At 42.9% G+C, this 19021-nt stretch overlaps 1 protein-coding gene across 3 annotated transcripts in view; it reads left to right on the top strand.

The window, feature by feature from the left end:
• Window positions 1-19021, top strand: part of tecpr1a (tectonin beta-propeller repeat containing 1a) — a 73525-nt gene that overhangs the window by 12025 nt on the left and 42479 nt on the right. For 2 of the 3 annotated variants that reach the window (XM_069905419.1, XM_069905418.1), the window contains exons 3-12: window positions 1425-1607; window positions 3790-3912; window positions 6216-6338; window positions 8746-8920; window positions 9703-9803; window positions 11019-11120; window positions 12093-12241; window positions 13626-14143; window positions 15416-15552; window positions 18866-19021. In XM_069905419.1, coding sequence (XP_069761520.1) covers window positions 1425-1607; window positions 3790-3912; window positions 6216-6338; window positions 8746-8920; window positions 9703-9803; window positions 11019-11120; window positions 12093-12241; window positions 13626-14143; window positions 15416-15552; window positions 18866-19021 — 1767 coding nt within the window. The remainder of the gene's footprint in view (window positions 1-1424; window positions 1608-3789; window positions 3913-6215; window positions 6339-8745; window positions 8921-9702; window positions 9804-11018; window positions 11121-12092; window positions 12242-13625; window positions 14144-15415; window positions 15553-18865) is intronic. The other variant, XM_069905420.1, reaches the window with a different exon arrangement.

Raw genomic sequence — 19021 nt, 5'->3', positions numbered from 1 at the left:
TCTTCCATCTGGGCCCCCTCTAATTGAATGGCATTAACATCAACTTCTCTGGCTTTTGTTAAACACCTTTCCCCACTCCCCACTCCTTCCCCCAGCTCTGTCTCTCTCCCTTTTCCCTCTGACGCCTTTCACATAGACAAAATCAATTCTCACCTCTTCTTACCATATCCAATTAACACCTTTTGTTGGTTTGGACTCCTCCTTCAGCCAGCACTGTCTCTCTTCTGAGATTTCCTGTTTTTTGTTTATTCTTATTCCTTGAAGAAGGGCCCAGACCCGAAATGCTTATTTCCTATGGACACTGCAAGAACGCCTGAGTTCTTCCAGCAGTTTAGTGTGTTTTTAACAATATATTAGCTAGCTTTCTGAGGAATAGGGAGGTATAGACTAAAGGGGTTGGTTTTCACAATGGCCTGAGCTATTTGTGGTTTCTTACGGTCCTGGGTAGAGCAGTTCCTGTACTTAGGTGTGATGCATCCAGACAGGATACTTTCTAGTTCTTCATTGTAATCTTGGTTCATGGAAATGTTGTGTTCTTGATCCAGTGACTGGGTGACCTTCTGAACAGAAATAAATTTATTGACCTGTTATTTATGCAGCAGGGTTTAATTTGTTTATTGTCGGGCACTAAACTCCCATCCATTGAAGACCTCTGTGAGCCTCTGCCTTATTTGCCAACATCATAAAGGACCCCTCACCCTGGACACAACCTCTTCGCTGCTACCTTCAAGCAGAAGATACAAAAGTCTGAAAACCAGCCCCTCTAGGTTCAAGAATTTTTTTCCAATAGCTGTCAAGCTCTTGAACCTTCCCCTCACTAACCATAAATTACTCTCGAACCACCAGATGATCTGTCTGTACTATTGAAACATCACTACTTTTTGCACTAACTACAACTGCAGATATTCATTTATCCATCTTGAGTATGTATTGTCTATTTTTCCATGTAAGGCATGTCATAATAATTTAATTTGTACTATTTTTATCCTTTCCTATATACCTGTGGCTACAGCGTCAGGACTTCAGTGCATCTGTACATCATCCATGTATATGACAATAAATTCCTGTACCCATGGATATGATCAGACAAGAAGATGAAAATTGATGTTTGAATTTTAATTTAGACATACTGCATGGTAACAGGCCCTTCCATCCCAAGAGCCTGTGCCACCCAATTACACTCCCCGGTATGTTTTGAAGGGTGGGAGGATATTGGCAAACCTAGAGGAAACCCACACAGACATGGGGAGAACGTGCAAACTCCTTACAGACAGCGCTGGATTCAGTCCCCGGTTGCTGGTGTTGTAATAGCTTTGTGCTAACCAGTAGTTGTGCTCTGACACAATTTGGGCAACAAGACCTTTGACAAGTCTGCCGCTTCTCCATATATCATGCCTTGAATTTACTGGGTCTATTTTGTGCAGCGTTGGAATCCTATGGATGGTTTCTGTGACCACCTGCTACCCAGTGACCGCTGGCAGTGGAGTGATATCACGGGATTGAAGCATCAACCCCTTAAAGAATTCAAGCTTGCCTCTCAGCATTGGGAGTGGGAATCCAACTGGTATGTGGATGAAAATATTGGAGGGGAGCCTACGGACAAAGGGGTAAGAGAGTGTACTGAAAAATTATTCATGTTGCATCAATTGAGTCGTGATGTCAATGCAAGCGAAGATGAGTTTTAAATTCTATTTTAAATTTAGACATTCATGAGCCAGTGCTGCCTAAATACCTCAATTAACCCACAACCACAGTACATTTTGAAGGTGGGAGGTAACCGGAGCGCCCAGAGGAAACTCGCATAGACACGGGGAGAACATACAAACTCAGTACAGTTAAATATAGATTTAACTGGTCCTTGAAATGTATGCAAAATTAAAAAAATAAAAATAAAAAAGTGTTACATTGGCAAAGGCAGCATTTATTTTCCTGAGTAGATGGATGTCCACACTTTCTAGAAGTGCTGCTGTTCCTGTGTACAGATGCTCCAAGTTTCCTTTCTGGTTGCAAGTTCCAGCATTTATATTGTGATGGAAATGGCCAATACGCTGATTTGTAACTTAAACAATCTGCTGGAGGAACACTGCAGAATGAGTGGCATCAGTGGGTCCAAACTCTTCATCAAAACTCAGAGTGCAGAGGGGTGTTGCCTCCTATAAAGAGGATAGGGTGGGAGGGGCTGGACAGGGGCCAGGAGGGAACTGATGAACCGGTGAAAGATGACAGGCACATGGGGATGGTGTGAGGAGAATGCAGGATCTTGATGCAGGGTTCTGACCTGAGACACCAATCAGATTGTTCCACTTGCCCCACCCACTTTGTTCTTCCAGCAGACTATTTGTTGTTCCAAGTTCCACATCTTCAGTCCCTGTGTTTTGCATCTGATCTACCTCAAACACTTCCCCCCCCCGCACGACGCTCCCCCCCCGCACGACGCTCCCCCCCCGCACGACGCTCCCCCCCCGCACGACGCTCCCCCCCCGCACGACGCTCCCCCCCCGCACGACGCTCCCCCCCGCACGACGCTCCCCCCCGCACGACGCTCCCCCCCCGCACGACGCTCCCCCCCCGCACGACGCTCCCCCCCCGCACGACGCTCCCCCCCGCACGACGCTCCCCCCCCGCACGACGCTCCCCCCCGCACGACGCTCCCCCCCCCGCACGACGCTCCCCCCCCGCACGACGCTCCCCCCCCGCACGACGCTCCCCCCCCGCACGACGCTCCCCCCCCGCACGACGCTCCCCCCCCGCACGACGCTCCCCCCCCGCACGACGCTCCCCCCCCGCACGACGCTCCCCCCCCGCACGACGCTCCCCCCCGCAAGACGCTCCCCCCCCGCACGACGCTCCCCCCCCGCACGACGCTCCCCCCCCGCACGACGCTCCCCCCCCGCACGACGCTCCCCCCCCGCACGACGCTCCCCCCCCGCACGACGCTCCCCCCCCGCACGACGCTCCCCCCCCGCACGACGCTCCCCCCCCGCACGACGCTCCCCCCCCGCACGACGCTCCCCCCCCCGCACGACGCTCCCCCCCCCGCACGACGCTCCCCCCCCCGCACGACGCTCCCCCCCCCGCACGACGCTCCCCCCCCCGCACGACGCTCCCCCCCCCGCACGACGCTCCCCCCCCCGCACGACGCTCCCCCCCCCGCACGACGCTCCCCCCCCCCGCACGACGCTTGACACTCCTCCTCCCCCCCCAATTAATCATGTTAATTGAGAGTAACACGATAATCTTAATGATTTTTAAAAGCTTGCATTGTGTATTCTTTACTAGGTACATATATATAATTTTCCATCCAACAGAACTATATAGAACACAAACTACAGGAACATTGTAATGTAACAAGTGTGTAGAATTCAACATCCTTTTGTCATTCTTGCTTCTTGCAGATTGTTAATTCTTTGCAACAACTTACATTTGTATAGCACCTTAACAATGTGAGTTTTCCCAAAGCATGTACTATTTGTGGGACTGTATCTCTGCCTTAAGGGGTGCTTTGGAAACATTGAAGCCAAACGTGTAATCAGAGATATGCTATTCACTTTGCTTCATGTTGCTGTTCATCCTGCACAGGGGTGCAGTGCTAATTTTTTAGGTGCCAGAGCTCACCAAAAATGGTGACAAGCAGGTGCCGGGAGCTGCGCCCATGAGGTGCCCTGAGCAGACCCATAAGGTGCCGGAGCTGCCCCCTGAGGCGCCAGAGTGGAGCTCCAGCAGCACTGCACTTCTGATCCTACTGTACTAACGAACTTAACCCTCAAACCCTTTTGTTTGCTATTTCAGGGTTGGACCTATGCCATTGATTTTCCTGCCACTTACACAAAAAGCAAGCGGTGGAACTCTTGTGTGCGTCGGCGCCGATGGATACGATATAGAAGGTACAAATCGTGCAACACCTGGGCAAAGGTTCGTAGTCCCAGCCAGTCCTCTGGCTGGTTTTAAGAATCCCATGATCATTTAAATTGCACAACGGCCTGAATTTTCGGAGTAAGCCTTCATAGTGGAGTGCATGTAACAGGTGTACTGACTCATAGATGTGTATTGTTACAAGTGAGATGAATTTGTTCAATTACAGTTTATAGTGTACAAGTGCTTTTTTTTCTTTTTGAAGGATTGCTCTAAATGTTAGAAAATACCACCAGTAATGAATGACATTGAATTGCTGTAGCAATAGGATACATTAATAAATGTGCAAAAAGATAGACATGGGCATGATGGGCTGAAGGACCTGTTTCTGTGCTGTACATCTCCAATCTGTATTTGCCATTTCTGGCAACGTTATTTTGTTTTCCAACAGATTAAATCATTGATTATTTTCTTCAGATGGGTTAAAGCACATAGATCAAGAATTAATTCCTTTTCAAGATGTTTGTGTCGCGCTAGAGTTATGGTATGCCTAACATCAGATGTTCCTCATTATGCAAGAATGCTTCCTTCTCAGCTGTACTAACTCTTTTAACTTTTGCAGCAGAAGCTCTGTGTGGTCCTGTAGCATAGGTTTTGGATTGTCCCCTCTGTTATGGAGAAAACACACACAGCATTGAGCAAGGTAGTAATGACTAGATAATCTGTCTTCATGGGAGAGAAATACTTTGCAGGACTTCTGAGATTTTCTATTGAGGTTCAACAACAAAAAAAATGACACATGAGCAATATTTTACATCTATGATGTGAACAAACAAATTCTACTTGTTACCAACCATTTGAAGAAATGCATGTAATGGTGATAGGGACCATTGCAAAGGTTGTTCACTGCTGCCTTGTGCATTAAGAGGAGCAGAAGCAAACAGAATAAAATAAAGGGTAATTATTAGACTGATCCATCTGATTGTCGAGAGTTGTCATAATGAAGCGTGATTGTGAATAAAATGCTTTGACACCATAGATTTGGACTACCATGCCCAGGAGGGCCCAGCTCATTCCATTCAGAACATGCAGTCGGTTTCATAAAACATAGGATGTTCCAGCACAGTACAGGTCCTTCAGCCCATGATGTTGTACTGACCTATATAAACCCACTCAACAAACTAAACCTTCTCTGCCTCACACCCATAACCCTCTATTTTTCTTGTATCCATGTGCCTGTCTAAGAGTCTTTTAAATGTTCCTATTGTACCAGTCTCAACCATCACCCTTGGCAATACATTCCAGGCACCCAGTACTGTGGGCTTTTAAAAAAAAAAAAACAACAAAAATACCCCTGATGACTCCCCTAAACTTTCCTCCCTTCCCTTTGTGCAGTTAGTTGTCCTCTGATGCTGCTACTCTCACTCCAGGAAAAATGGTGCTGGCTATCCACCCTATCTATGCCTCTCATAAACAATTTCGACTCAATCCTTGTAGCTGCAATGAGACATGACGAGCGTTGCCCTGATATTCAGGATAAACTCTCACCAAAGTACAGCACCAGCAAACAACAATCAAATGTTGCTGCCTAACTTTGTGGATATATGAGATCATCTTATCAAGGGCTGGCACAAGTGTGCTCTCCATTAGGGCAGCACAGTTAGTGTAGAGGTTAGTGCAATGGTGTTACAGCACCAGTGTCCCAGGTTCGAATCCGCCACTGTCTGTAAGAAATGTGTACGTTCTCCCCACGTTTGCGTGAGTTTCTTCCGGCCACTCTAGTTTCCTCCCATCCTTCAAAAGGTATGGGGGTTGTCGGTTAATTTGAGAATTTGGACAGCACGTGCTCATGGGCCAAAAGGACCTGTTATCACGCTGCATGTCCACATTTTTAAAAATGTAGAACTTAGTTACTATTAGACTATGCTCATTTGAATAACTATTTGATAATGGGAATGCTTTAAGACTCAAAAGTTGAAAAATATTGGATTAAAGTGAGCTCAGTTCAATATGTGAAACTTGGCGATATATTTGTATTCCACAGATAAGCATTTCCTGCAGCTAATGTGGCAAATGCAGCTGATCTTTGGACCAAATGGTTTCCTTTTGAGTTGTATTTGTCACTGCCTTTATTTGTCTACTGCCTTCTGAAGCATTAGGTCTCTCCAAAGTGCTTTACACCCAAATTTGTCCTTTCTTTTAAGTGTAGGCAAAGAGGTAAGCTATTTTTAACCAATCCTCCTTTTAATAGAGTCAGCGTGTCAGTAATCTGCGCTAAATCCAGACTTATCTAATTTTAAATTGATTGAATTAGAAGTATTAAATGAAACCTCAATCCTTAAGTAAGGGTCTTTCTTTTCCAGATTCCCTCACAGAATACTGGACCACTACCAGATCCCTTTCATGACATTGCTGTCGGAGGATGGGAAATCACTGATGAGCCTTTGGGACATCTTTCCGTCTGGGCAGTTACTGTGCTTGGGAAGGTATAATAAATTAAGTTCATGGCAGCATTGAAGTTGAAATATTTTTGGACCAAGTCTCAGAATGTTTCCTGCTTGGAAGCCAGCAGAAATTGGGCAAAATTGACTGAAATTGAACATTATTTTTTAACTGCTAGTAATTTGCATCCACTCCTGGATGAAAGCCCCTCTAACCATCATCAAGAAGCTTGAGAGGTGATTGCTTCTGGATTAGTGTCCTATCTATCACCTTGAGCATCTGCCACACCTAGCCCTCACCTTGATGCATAACATTTACATAACACACTGTCATAACTCACCAAGCGTGCTTCAACTGTGCTTCTCAAAGCAGCATCCTCGTGTTCTCATCCAAGACAGAAAGGAGACCATTTGGCCCATCAAGTCAAACCCAGCTGTGTGAGAAATGCCATTAATTTTATTTCTCTTCTTGTAATATTGTCCATCACTACCCTGAAGCTTCCACTACCGTTCTAACTAGTGATAATTTATATTAGCTATTTGTATGTGGAAGAAAAAGGGAGCACCTGGGGGGAGGGACGAAGTGCAGTCAGTCGCAGGGAAAATGGGTAAACTTTATACAGACATCTCTAGAGATCAGGATGGAACTTGTGCCACTGAAGAAGTGAAGTAGAAGCACTGCCATGTGCTGCCATCTAAAAGGGTAGGGACAGCAGAGGTTCGGGAATACATTTGGAGGATTCTGTCCTTTCTGTATATTGTACATGTGAATATAACAATGCATTTTCATCTCATCTCCAACCCTAACTTGGAAGGACATTGGTAACAAAAAAAGCACACTCACCACCTCCAGGATGGGTATGAAGCAGTTGCCCAGCCAGTAGTGCCTGTATCGCAAACAAAATCACAAACTGCTGCATTGCAGCCACCTTTTAGATTGATATAGGTTTCCATCCACCGTAAGTAACACTGGATAAGCACCTAAAATTCTGACCTGAAAATCCCCTTGTAACATTATCAAGGACATTTCCCACACCACAAAAGGACTGTCTCCTCGATTGCAGGGTCACTTTTTTGCACCAGAACAGTGGTTTTCCACCTCTTTTTCCACTCACGTACCTCCTTAAGTGATCTCTTACTAATCACAAAGCACCTGCACCATAGGTGCTCTGTGGTTAGTAAGGGATTACTTAAGGTGCTATGTGGGTGGGGGGAAGGAAAGGTTGAGAACCACTGCACTAGGATAATTGGATAACTGAACATTTTTTTGTATTCACTGTCTCTTTTTAATTCACTTACTAGAATATTGTAGTTTTTTTTAACCCAAGTTCCTGTTCAGCTGCTGCAAGTAAGAATTTTGGTGCCTATATACAACATGTATGACAAAAAACTAGTTATAATTAAAATGCCTCTGATAGCTATGTAGCCAAACCTGATTTCTAACATTTAATATTCATATGTATTCTATTTTAACAGGAGTGGCAAAAAAAAGATAGAGTATGACCTCTCACTCTGGGTTTTGTGAGTTTAGAGCCATTGTTGATGTTATCTCCACACACCATGGATCAAATTTCTGATTAGTTATTTATGGAAGATTGGTATACTTTTCAATCTTTTCTACTTGTCAGTCACATTGCTCTGACATTTTTTTTAATCAGTAACCACTAGTGGAAAATTTTGCAACTAGGAAAATCTTCACTGTATCCATAGGGTGGAGATTGAAAACTTGGCTAAATGGTGCACCTTGTACTCAATGTCACCAAAACCAAAGAGCTGATGGTGGACTTCAGGAGGCATTTTAGGAGGTGTATAATGAAATGATTATTGTGAGTAATGTTACATTCCTGGGAAGACCTTTCCTGGGCCCAACACACCATTGTCATCATGAGGGAAGCAAGTGGTGCCTCTACCTCCTCAGGAGCTTGCGGAGCTTTGGTATGGCATTGGAAATTCTGGCAAATTTATACAGATATGTAGGGGAGAATATGCTTACTGGCTGTATCATGGCCTGGTATGGGGACACCAATACCTCTGATAGGAAAGCCCTACAAAAGGTAGTGGGTGCAGCCCTGCAAAACTCTCCCCACCATCGAGAACATCCACATGGAATGCTGCCATCAGAGATCCACTGCAATTACTATTACCCCTCCACTATTAGATTCCTAAAAGATTCATTTGCTTTGTACATTATGTATTACTGAATTTTTTTTCTCTCTATATTCAGTCAGTTTGTTTACTTTTTTTTTTACATTTCTCTCTTTTGTACACATATCTTTCCTTGAGTACAGATATTTGCACTACTGACAAGTAGAAATTCTGCCTGGCTTGCAGGAAAAAGAATCTCAGGGTTGTATGTGATGTCAAGTATGTCCTCTGAATACCCCTTGTACTGCAAGCGTAACTGATTCTTAAAGCAAAATGTCACTGATTTTAGCATTTTGTTTTCTTTCAGGTTTTTTATAGAGAAAATATAAATGATCAGAATCCCGAGGGTTCATCATGGACTGAAATCCAGACTGTTGGGGAAGTAGTTCAGATTGCCTGTGGACCATGTGACCTTGTGTGTGCTGTATTATGGGAAGGTCAGCTGATAATGAGGAAAGGATTAAACCGGGAGAACCCTAAAGGTATGCCATTTCATCTGGGATTCTGGATGAATGAACGCACTCCTGTGGGTAATCATCCTTGGTGGTTTAATGAAAATACATTGAAGGATATGTACTAAATATATCATTGACCAGAAGACTGTTCAATATAGAAACAAATTCAGTTCAACATAAAAGCACTGGAGAAACTCAGCAGATCACGCAGCATTTCCTGGAAGTAAAGGGTAACCAACGTTGTGGGCCTGGGCCCCCTGTAATGGTATGAGCAAAGGCACATGAATAGAAAGGTTGGGGGGGAGGTATTTGGGCTCTTACCTGTTTTTGCTCACACTGCGACATTGGTCACCCTTGACATCTTGTACATGCTGCGTGACCTGCTGAGCTTCCCCAGTGAATTGCCCAGCATCCGCAGACTTTCTTATTAACTCCATTCAGCCCAATTGGTTTGTGCTTTGTAACAGCTTTCTCTCATTTCATTTCATCCAACTCAGAGTATTTTCCTCCATTTCTTTATCATTTATAGCCGGCCTCCTCTTTAATGCATTCACTCTGCACATCTCCGCCATTCGCTGTGAAAGATTGTTTCACATTCTCACTACTCTCTGATTAGGAGTGATGTTCATGGTTGAACTGTTGACTTTCTTTTTAAATAATAACCTCCAAAGTTGCTGGTGGGAGAAGGGATGTGGTGGAGGAGGGAATGTGCAAGCACACACAAACGTGTGGTTAATTATGATGAGATGCAGTGCTATTCAGGAAGGCACCACATCAAAGATCTGAGTTCTCTGTCATTTGGTCCGTAGGGAATTCTTGGCAAATTATTGAACCACAAAACTCTGGAAATGGTTTTGTTCAGGTCTCAGTGGGTGTCAACGTGCTATGGGCTGTTACACGGGACAGAAAGGTAGGTGCATGCTCCATGAATCTTTCAAACTATAAGGTAGTAAATGACTTTATTGGATTGGGATTCCCTTAGCTTCTTCCATTACCCTTACTCAATAACCTTGTGTCCTTTTTCCAGATCCTTTGTCTCCTCACTACTCATCTTTCCCAATTAGCTTCATATCATTACTGATTTTTGATACCTTCTGCCCCTTCATCTTCAGTAGAGTAATAAACTTAGGACCAGTATGATCCTATCAAGTAATGATTTGGCAACTTGGAACAGACCATTTCTTTCTGTTCTCTCTGCTTTAACCAATGCACAATCCATGTGGATATATGTATTATTTTGAGCCTTTGTTTTATCTAACCTTTTTATGTATTGTAACAGCCTACTGATTAATCTGATCATCTTGCTTTTTTTTTAATTGCCACCAACTTGACCTGTAGGTTTTCCAGAAAGGTTCAAGTTTATTATCATCCAGGCAGTAAATTCCAGATCATAACACAAAAGCAAGATGCTGGTCATTGCCGAAAATTTGAAATAAAACAGAAAATGTTGGAAATGCTCAGCAGGTTGAAGAACATCAATAGAGAGAGAAAAGGAATTTGTCTTCCTCCAGAGATGCTGAGTGACCTCCTGGGTACTTCTGGCATTTTGTGATTTACACTAAAACCCCTGGTATCTGGGACTTATGGTGATTAATAGATGCAGGATAAGTGAATTTGCAGTTTGCTTGTGATTTCATTGTGCATGGATTGGTGAACTAACCACTAGGGGGCGCCAATTTAAAACTTCTGTACTTTTTAACCTATTTATTTTCCACAATATTTTCACCAGTTGCTTGAATTCTGGATAATGGGCATTTTACTGTATCCCAATTCCTAATGTTGAATTTTTTAAAAGTCCATTTCATGCCAATTGTGATCTTGAGATCTTCCTTTACTAACTCCCTCTTCTCCTTACCACTGTATATTCCACTGATCCCACAAGAGTCATAAAGTTTTACGGCAGAGAAATCGGCTATTCTGCCCAACATTCCAACCAACTGTTGTCCACCTGAACTAGTCGCATTTGGCTCCTATCCCTCCAAACCTTACTTATCCACGTACCTGCCCAAATGTCTTTGAGCTGTTGCAATTGTATCCACTTCCACCACTGCTAGTTTTCCCATTCCAAATCTTGAATACCTCTCCATAATGTATGCAAGGCTGAAGTGTATTTTCCTGTTGCCAGATGTGGTTTCGAAGAGGCGTCTGTTCTGAGAATCCCATTGGAACAGGTTGGATTTGTATGAATATTGAGATGATGATGGTGAATGTGGGATTAAATGACCAGGTAAGGATAATGCCAGATTATTTTGTTTTTTAACTGCTTTGATTTGAAAGACCAGATCATGGTCCCACTGAGACCCACAATCAGTGTATTAGGACTAATGCAATATACAGGAAATCTCAAACCAAAACAGGGAATTCAAAAGCTCAATATTGATGGCAGCATCAGTGGAGAGAGAAATGTGTTAGTCAATCAACGTGCATTAGAACTGAAAAAAAACCCAAGATAAAACATGTTTTAAGATCTGGAAAAGAGAAGCAGGGAGGAGTAGGGAGGACAAAAGAGGAGCTGTAAATAGAAACAGCAGGATCATTATCTAAAATGATTTAAGTTGGTGTTCAGTCTGACAGGTGATGTATCCAGAGGAAGGATGAAAAGCTATTCCTGAGGCAGTCTAAGAACAAAGTTTAAGCTTATTTGTTACATTATGCCTAGCACAGTGAGAAGGGTTCTTGCGTGAGAAGGTCAACATTCATAAAAGACCATAAGATACAGGAGCAGAAATAAGCTATTCAGCCCATTGAATCTGCCCCACCATTTAATCATGAGCTGATTCATTTTTCCACTCAGCCTCGCTGCCCGGCATTCTCCCCATAACCTTTGATGCCCTGGCTAATCAAGAACCTATTAATTTCTGCCTTAAATACATCCATTGACCAAACTTCCATAACAAACTCCACAGATTTACCACCAACTGGCTGAAAACATTTTTCCATATCTCTGTCCTAAGCAGATGTCCTTCAATCCTGAAGTTGTACCTTCTTGTCCTAGATTCTCCCACCATGGGAATGTACTCTGTCCATGCCTTTCAACATTCCATCTGTTTCAATGAGATTTCCCCCTTCCCCCCCCCAACCACCTCATCCTAGCTGAATAAAGTAGTGCCCACAAATATTATGGTGGTCCCTGGTTTATAGACGGATGCATAGTAACGCTGGATGTTTACACCCTGTTTCTGTTCCATCATCACCCCAGGTTTGGGGAATTGGCTCTGAAGACCGCAGTATCTATTTTCGGCAAGGTGTGACCCCAACTGAATACAGTGGAAAGGCCTGGAAAGTAATTGTGGCAAATCGAGATCAGGACCGATCATCCTGTGCAAGCAGTGCCACCAGTCTTGTGAGGTAGGGTAGCCCAGTAAAATACTTACACTAAGCATTTACTTGCTGCTGTTAACTTACTGCTGAGAGAAGACCACTGATTGCATAGTACAGTATATACCCATGTAATAATCAAAGTTTGTGGAACAATTTTTAGGGTACAATTTAGGGGTTAACTGTTATACACATACTACTTTTGACTGTGGTAAGTACCTGTGTAGTTCAAGGCATCGGGACCTTGGGCAGGTGAGTGGGTGGATGGCTGGGGCCAAGGCGAGAGACTGTGGTCATGGCATTAGGAACTTCAGTGGCCAGGCAGCCGGGACCAAAAATAGAGGGGGACTTTTACATTGTATTGACTATTGCACAAGTATATGTGGTAATGCAACACAGAAACAGGGCCTTTGATCCATTGAGTCTTTCCTCCCATTCTATCCTCCCCACATTCTCATCAGTTCCACCCACATTCTAAATAGGGGAATTTCCAGTGGCCAATTAACTGACCAACCTTTAAGATGTGGAAGGAAACCAGAGCATCCAGAGAAAATCCTAAGGTCAAGGGGAGAATTCCTCACGAGCAGCACCAAAGTTTAGGATTGAGTCTGCATTGCTGGGGATGAGAGGCAGCAACTGTTCTTGCAGTGGTACCCAAAACCTGTCTGATATATGTCATAATTCCCATTGACCCTGTACGATTTTTCATTCCTTTGTACTCTTGCTCAACAAAAATGTCAATCTCAATGTTTGAAATTTTCAGTTACCTCAAGTTTTTGAGGAAGAGAGTTATCAGTTTCTACAATGCTTTGTGTGAAGTAGTTCTTCCTTGCCTGAAGTGAGGCATCAATTTTTGTAAGCTCAGCCCCCTCTCCTTCCAACTTTTTTCTTGACTTCCCACTCATCAGAAGCAATTGTTACAGAGTATATGGAGCTTATAAAATCCATTAAACACATTGCATGCCCAGATCCCAATCTTGAGGACCTGACTCAATGTGCAACATGATATTGAGCATTAGCTGAGAATTTTTGGCAAGGATTCCTGCAGCCTATTGTGTTAACAGACTCTTCTCAGCTCCAACGGTCACAAGCCTAGCCTTTCCTCATTAAGAAAGTCTACCTATTTTTGGCATTAATTAGTAAACCTTCTCCAAACAACCTCCAGTTTTCCTTAAAGGAAGATCTGTTTGAAAACATCTGCCCAATTAAACCCTTTCTCTCTTGATCTTTTATGAACATATTTGCCTTTGAACATTTTTGTTTTGGAAGTTATTGAATTTGCTTGCATTTGTCCTCTCAAGCTTTGCATTCTAAAAATAAGATGTAGTAATGTACAGAACATCTCATCATTTCAACTCTGGTTCATTTGCGGAAAACCTTGCCTGACTTTGTTTCCATTTTGGTTTCATTTCAGTGCTGGGTATTTCTTTGGTGATGAGGTTAGGTGGCCATTCCAGCCCTCCACCAGTGATGTTGATTTTTCCTTGGAAATGGAGGGAATAGCAGAAGGAACAGAAAACATTCTTGAAACAATTGAGAGAGACGGGTGTCCCCACAACAAAGATGTTGCTTCTTCCTGTCCCGAGTCAAAATGTGATGCAGTGACAAGTGTATTCGAGAACATCTCATTTAATGACGAAACTTCAGAAAAGTCTCCTCAGCCTATTTTTGAATCCACCTCTGCCCAGTCGTGGTTGGCAGGTGGAAGGCAAGCTCTGCAGGATGATGCCAAATTGGACGATGCTCACTCTGGTTTGAGCCCCGTAAACTTGGACTTGGCTGAAACATCCAGTGCATCAGCAGCAGCTATTTATCCTTTTGGAATTGAAGAGCATTATGTGACCGATGAACAGTCACTCTGGGCCTGGGTTAGTGGAGGAGGATGTGACATAGAGGCTCACACTCAGCTGAGCTGGTTCAATGTTCAGTCAGGTAATCAGTTGCCTTATCTCATGCTTGTATATCACTGTTCATGCTGCTACTGAAACCTAGAACCAGTACAAATAATGTTTTTAGTTTAATGCACCAATATTAATTGCAGCTTTCTCCAACTTAACCAAGGTTTCAGTCTTTGAATGATGCCAAATTTGCCATGTCTTATTTTCTGATGGAATCCTTTTGTGTGCTTTCTTATCTTTAATCCTGACTACAGTATTGATGTTACTAACCTTCATTACTTGATAGTATGAATCAACATTACACAAGCGAGGGTGCTGGAGGTCTTAAATAAAGATGGACAAATCCCTCAGGCCTGACCAAGTGTATCTTGGCTGAGAGGTTCGTGTCATCGTTAGCTATTCATGAGGTGTTGGAAGAATGGAGGTTGTTCTTTTATTTAGAAAAGGCTGCAGGGAGTAATTTACTAGAGGAGATTCTCGAGGCTGGATCCTCACATATTTGGAAAGGCAAGGCCTAATTGGGGATAGTCAGCATGGCTTTGTGTGTGGAAAATTAGTTTTTTTTTTTAAAGAGATCAGTGTGAGAAGGCAGTAGATATTGTCTACGTGAACCTTCATAAGACCTGTTGACAAGGTCCCACGTGGAAGGCTGGTCTGGGAAGGTCAGATTGCATGGGATCCTGGGAGAGCTGGCCAAATGGATACAGAATTGGCTTGATATTGGGAGTCAGATTGTGGCAGTAGAGGCTTGTGATTCAGATTGGAAGCCTATGCCCAGTGGTGTACTGGGTCCACTGTTTGGCATCCAAGTCTTTAATATAGATGACAGTGTAGATAGGATGGTGAGTAAATTTGGAGATGTCATCAAATTTGTTGAAGCAGCAATGTCCACTGTATTCTATGGCAATTGGCTTTGACACGGCATAGATGTGACACTTGGAGAATACTTTTGTGACAGAGACTTTAATTACCTTAAAGTTATAACATCGTACATAAAACATGGAGTTTTCAACAGAATTTTTAATGGAGTGAAGCATTTCTTAATCTGCATCTCTCATTCAAAATGTCAGGACGAATTACCTGCACCACCAAATGGATTTGTGATGTTAGTTACAGTTCCAGAGCAAATGTAACACAAACTCTATTTCTCTGCTTTTGCTTTAATCCTGAAAGTACTTTACACAATCCTTCATCAAATGGATTGTTTCTGAACCCGAATGTATGTAATAAAAGAAATTGTATCAGAGAGAAGGCCTTTCCTGCTTGTTTTTTTTTTTACAAAGTCCCTTACCCCATGTTTTGCCAGGGCAGACATTCTCCATTCAATCATTCTCCAGTTATCCGCAGCAGACAGTTTGGCGGAAACAGATTGTTCAACAGTTAATTGAGCGTTCCAAGCGAGAAGTGGATGATTTTAAACATTATGAGCAGGCTGTCGAGCAGGTAGGCTGATTATTTAGTTTTTTTTAAAAAATGAGAACTGAAAAAGGGAAAGTCTCAATGAGAGAACAGAAATGATAAGGGGGTGCTTAAAGAAGAAATTCAGAGAGTTCGGAAAGCGTAGATTTAGTGCCACACTGTTACAATGCCAGCGACCCAGGTTCGATCCCATGCTATCTGTAAGGAGTTTGTACGTTCTCCCTCTGTCTGCTTGGGTTTTCTCTGGGAGCTCCGGTTTCCTCCCACCATTCAAAACATACTGGGGTTGTATATTAATTGGGTGTAATTTGGTAGCATGAGCTCATGGGTCGAAAGGACGTCATCAAGCTCTTTGTCTAAATTCTTTTTTAAAAGCAGAGGCACAAAATAACACTAGAAGAAAAAAAATTAACGAAAGTCCCAAAGTATTTTGAGGATGTGGCTAACCTTAAAATAAAAATAGGGAAGACGAGTTTAGAAGGTTAGAGCCTTTGCAGTGCAGGGTGTTAGCAAATTGGATTCAAATTTGACTTGGTAATTGGAGCTGGAGGGTTGTTTCTGTAACTGGAATCCTTTGATCTATGATGTACCACCAAGATTGGTGGTGGCACCCTCATTGTTTGTTATGTACATTAACAATTTATATTTAATTACAGTAAAACTCTGATCATCTGTTATATGACTATTTGGAAATTACAAATGGTTCAGCATCTGTTCACCAAGGCCTGTGCTTCCAAACTGACTACTTAACCAGACCACATTTCCCACCATCCCTTTACAGTTTATTAGGTTCACTGGAAGATTACTGTGTAGCATCTGTAACAATACATTAAGTGTATGGGAATATTAATAAAATAATAGCTGATAGTCCAGGAGTCTGTTAGTTTGACACCATGAAAGTCTCAGGTTTATGGAGTTTTAGTGCAGAAATTTTGCAGAAGACACAAAGATTGGTTGTTTTGTTAATAGTGAGAAGTCTCAGGCTACAGGATGAGTTGTTAAGATGGTCAGAGCAATGGCCAATGGAATTTAATCCAGGTAAATGTAAGGTGATGCACCATGAGTGGTCGGGCCTCGGAATATCGAGGAACATGTGGTCATTGATGTCCAAGTTCAGGGAACCCTGGACATAGTTAAGATTACTTACAGGATGCTTGGCTTCATTGGTCAGCAATGCAAGAACAGAGAGGTTGTGAGGCAATCATATAAAACAATGGTTGGGTCACAGCAGGAGCATTGTGTGCAGTTTTAGTTAGCACACAATGAAGATGTAATTGCCCTGGAGCGGTGTGGTCTAAAATGGGACGTTTTACTTATGTGGAGAGGATGGATAGCTGGCTGTTTTCCTTAGCATGGGGAAGGCTGAGGGTGAACGTGAAAGTGATTATACAAGATTGTGGGGGCAAGAATAGAGTAGGTAGTAAGAAACATTTCCCCAAAGCAGAATGCATAAAACCAGAGTCTGTAGGTTTAAGAAAATGGGTGGGAGATTTCATTTTAATTAGGGGATACAGCAAGATAACAGGCCCTTCTGCCCATAAGCCTGCTCTGCCCAAAAGCACCCATATGACCAATTAATCTACTAACCCCTGTACGTCTTTGGAATATGGGAGGAAACAGGAGCGCCCAACGAAATCCACGCAGACAACGTACAAAACTCCTTTCAGACAGCAGCAGATTTGAACACAGGTCACTGGTGCTGTAATGCATGAGCATGCGCTCACCATGCGGCCCTCAGAGGGTATAGTGGAGCCAGGGACCCTCATAACATTTGAGAAGTATCAAGATGAGCACTTGCATCATCGAGATATAGAAGGTTATTGACCTATGCAGGCAAATGGAATTGGTTTCGATAGGTGGGCACCTCGCAGGGGCCTCATTTCTGTGAGGGGAGCTGGACAAAGTGGCAACTCTTTGTCTTTATGGTGGACAAAGTTAAAGAATTTCATGTATGTAAGGGATTTCTTTCTTTTTAAATTTTTTTTTTATTTTTCACCTTGTGAATCATGTCAACCAAAATATGTACAAACGTTTCTCATTAAATTTACACAGAGAACTTTTCTACCATTTTTCCCCCTTTCCCTCCCTCCCCTCTACCCACCTCCCCAAACCAATTAGTATTCAACATATACAATACAATAAAACCATTATGTAAAGGATTTCTTAAGGTGGTTTGTGAGTGGAAAGAAAAAGGTTTGAAAATTACTGTTTTTATCGTCAGTAATCCCTTTCCAATCACAGAGTGCTTATGGCATAGGAATTGCTTAAGGTAGAATGTGAGTTTAGGGGGGAAGTTTGAAAAACCACTGGTTGAGACAATGACAACTAACTATTATTGTGAGAGGCAGAAAATACTTAAAGTTAAACTACTTGGTTATGTTTCCAGGAATGAGAAGATGGCTACCTCTTTGTTTCAACATGAAGAGCTGGCTATTTAGAACTATCAAACACTGAGCACTACAGCACTGAGACAGGCTCTTCATCCCATCTCATCCTAACTACCAACCCCTGGACTACACCCTTCCCATCCACATACCTGCCCAATCTTTTCTTGGAAGTCAAAATCAAACTGCATCCATCACGTCTGTTGGCAGCTTGTTCCACTCTCACGACCCTCTGGTTGAAGAAGTTCAAGTTCATTATCATCTGACTGTACAGATACAACCAGGCAGTGTTTCTCCTGACCCCAAAGGAGACGCACTCGCGCACACAATTGCTCACACAGCACAATAAACACACACATACATATTAAAAAAAATAAATATTGTGAAATAATTTACTCAGTTTCATTTCTAAGATGATTTCTCCTAATGTTCCCCTTAAATATTTTACCTTTCATCCTTAACCCTTGTCCTCTTATTCTTGTCTCCCCTAACCTTGTCTCACCTAACCTTGGTATTTACTCTAGCTACACCCCTCATAATACAGTAAAACCTCGTTAGAACGCGGTAGTTTGGGTCCAAGATTTGATACCGTGTTAGACGAGGCTCGGAACAGATGGATACATGTCATGATTCAGGAAGCAGGAAAACCGAATACTACAACTCAAACCCTATAATAAGACCTTGAAACTCCACATATTAACATACACATCTTGTAAATGAGTCACAAGAGCCCATTTTTGAGTTTGTGGCTGTTAGCCTGCCCTCCTAAAATCAATGTTTGGGGTCCACAGACACCCGCGCTGTAGGCGATTCCACGGATTAATGAATCGCGTCCTAATGAGGTTTCACTGTATTGTATTGCAGAGTCCAATTCCTGAGTAATTCATGAGGAAGTCGAGGTGCTGACCTGTATCTCGTGACTCTGATTCTTTGCTTTTATGTTGTTGTTCCAGTCTGTGTGGATAAAGAAGGGGACAATGCAGTGGTGGAGGGATGGAAAGCCACACAAATGGACAGATGTCAAGGTAGCACTTGAACAATTTACAGGCAACGATGGAAAACGGGATGGAATATTCTTCATATATTACACATACAATGATGAGAAAAAG

The sequence above is a fragment of the Narcine bancroftii genome, chromosome 12 (genome assembly GCF_036971445.1).
Source record: "Narcine bancroftii isolate sNarBan1 chromosome 12, sNarBan1.hap1, whole genome shotgun sequence".
Classification (NCBI taxonomy): domain Eukaryota; kingdom Metazoa; phylum Chordata; class Chondrichthyes; order Torpediniformes; family Narcinidae; genus Narcine; species Narcine bancroftii.
Note: the sequence above shows the minus strand (reverse complement) of the source record. Positions and strands in the feature narration are given on the sequence as shown.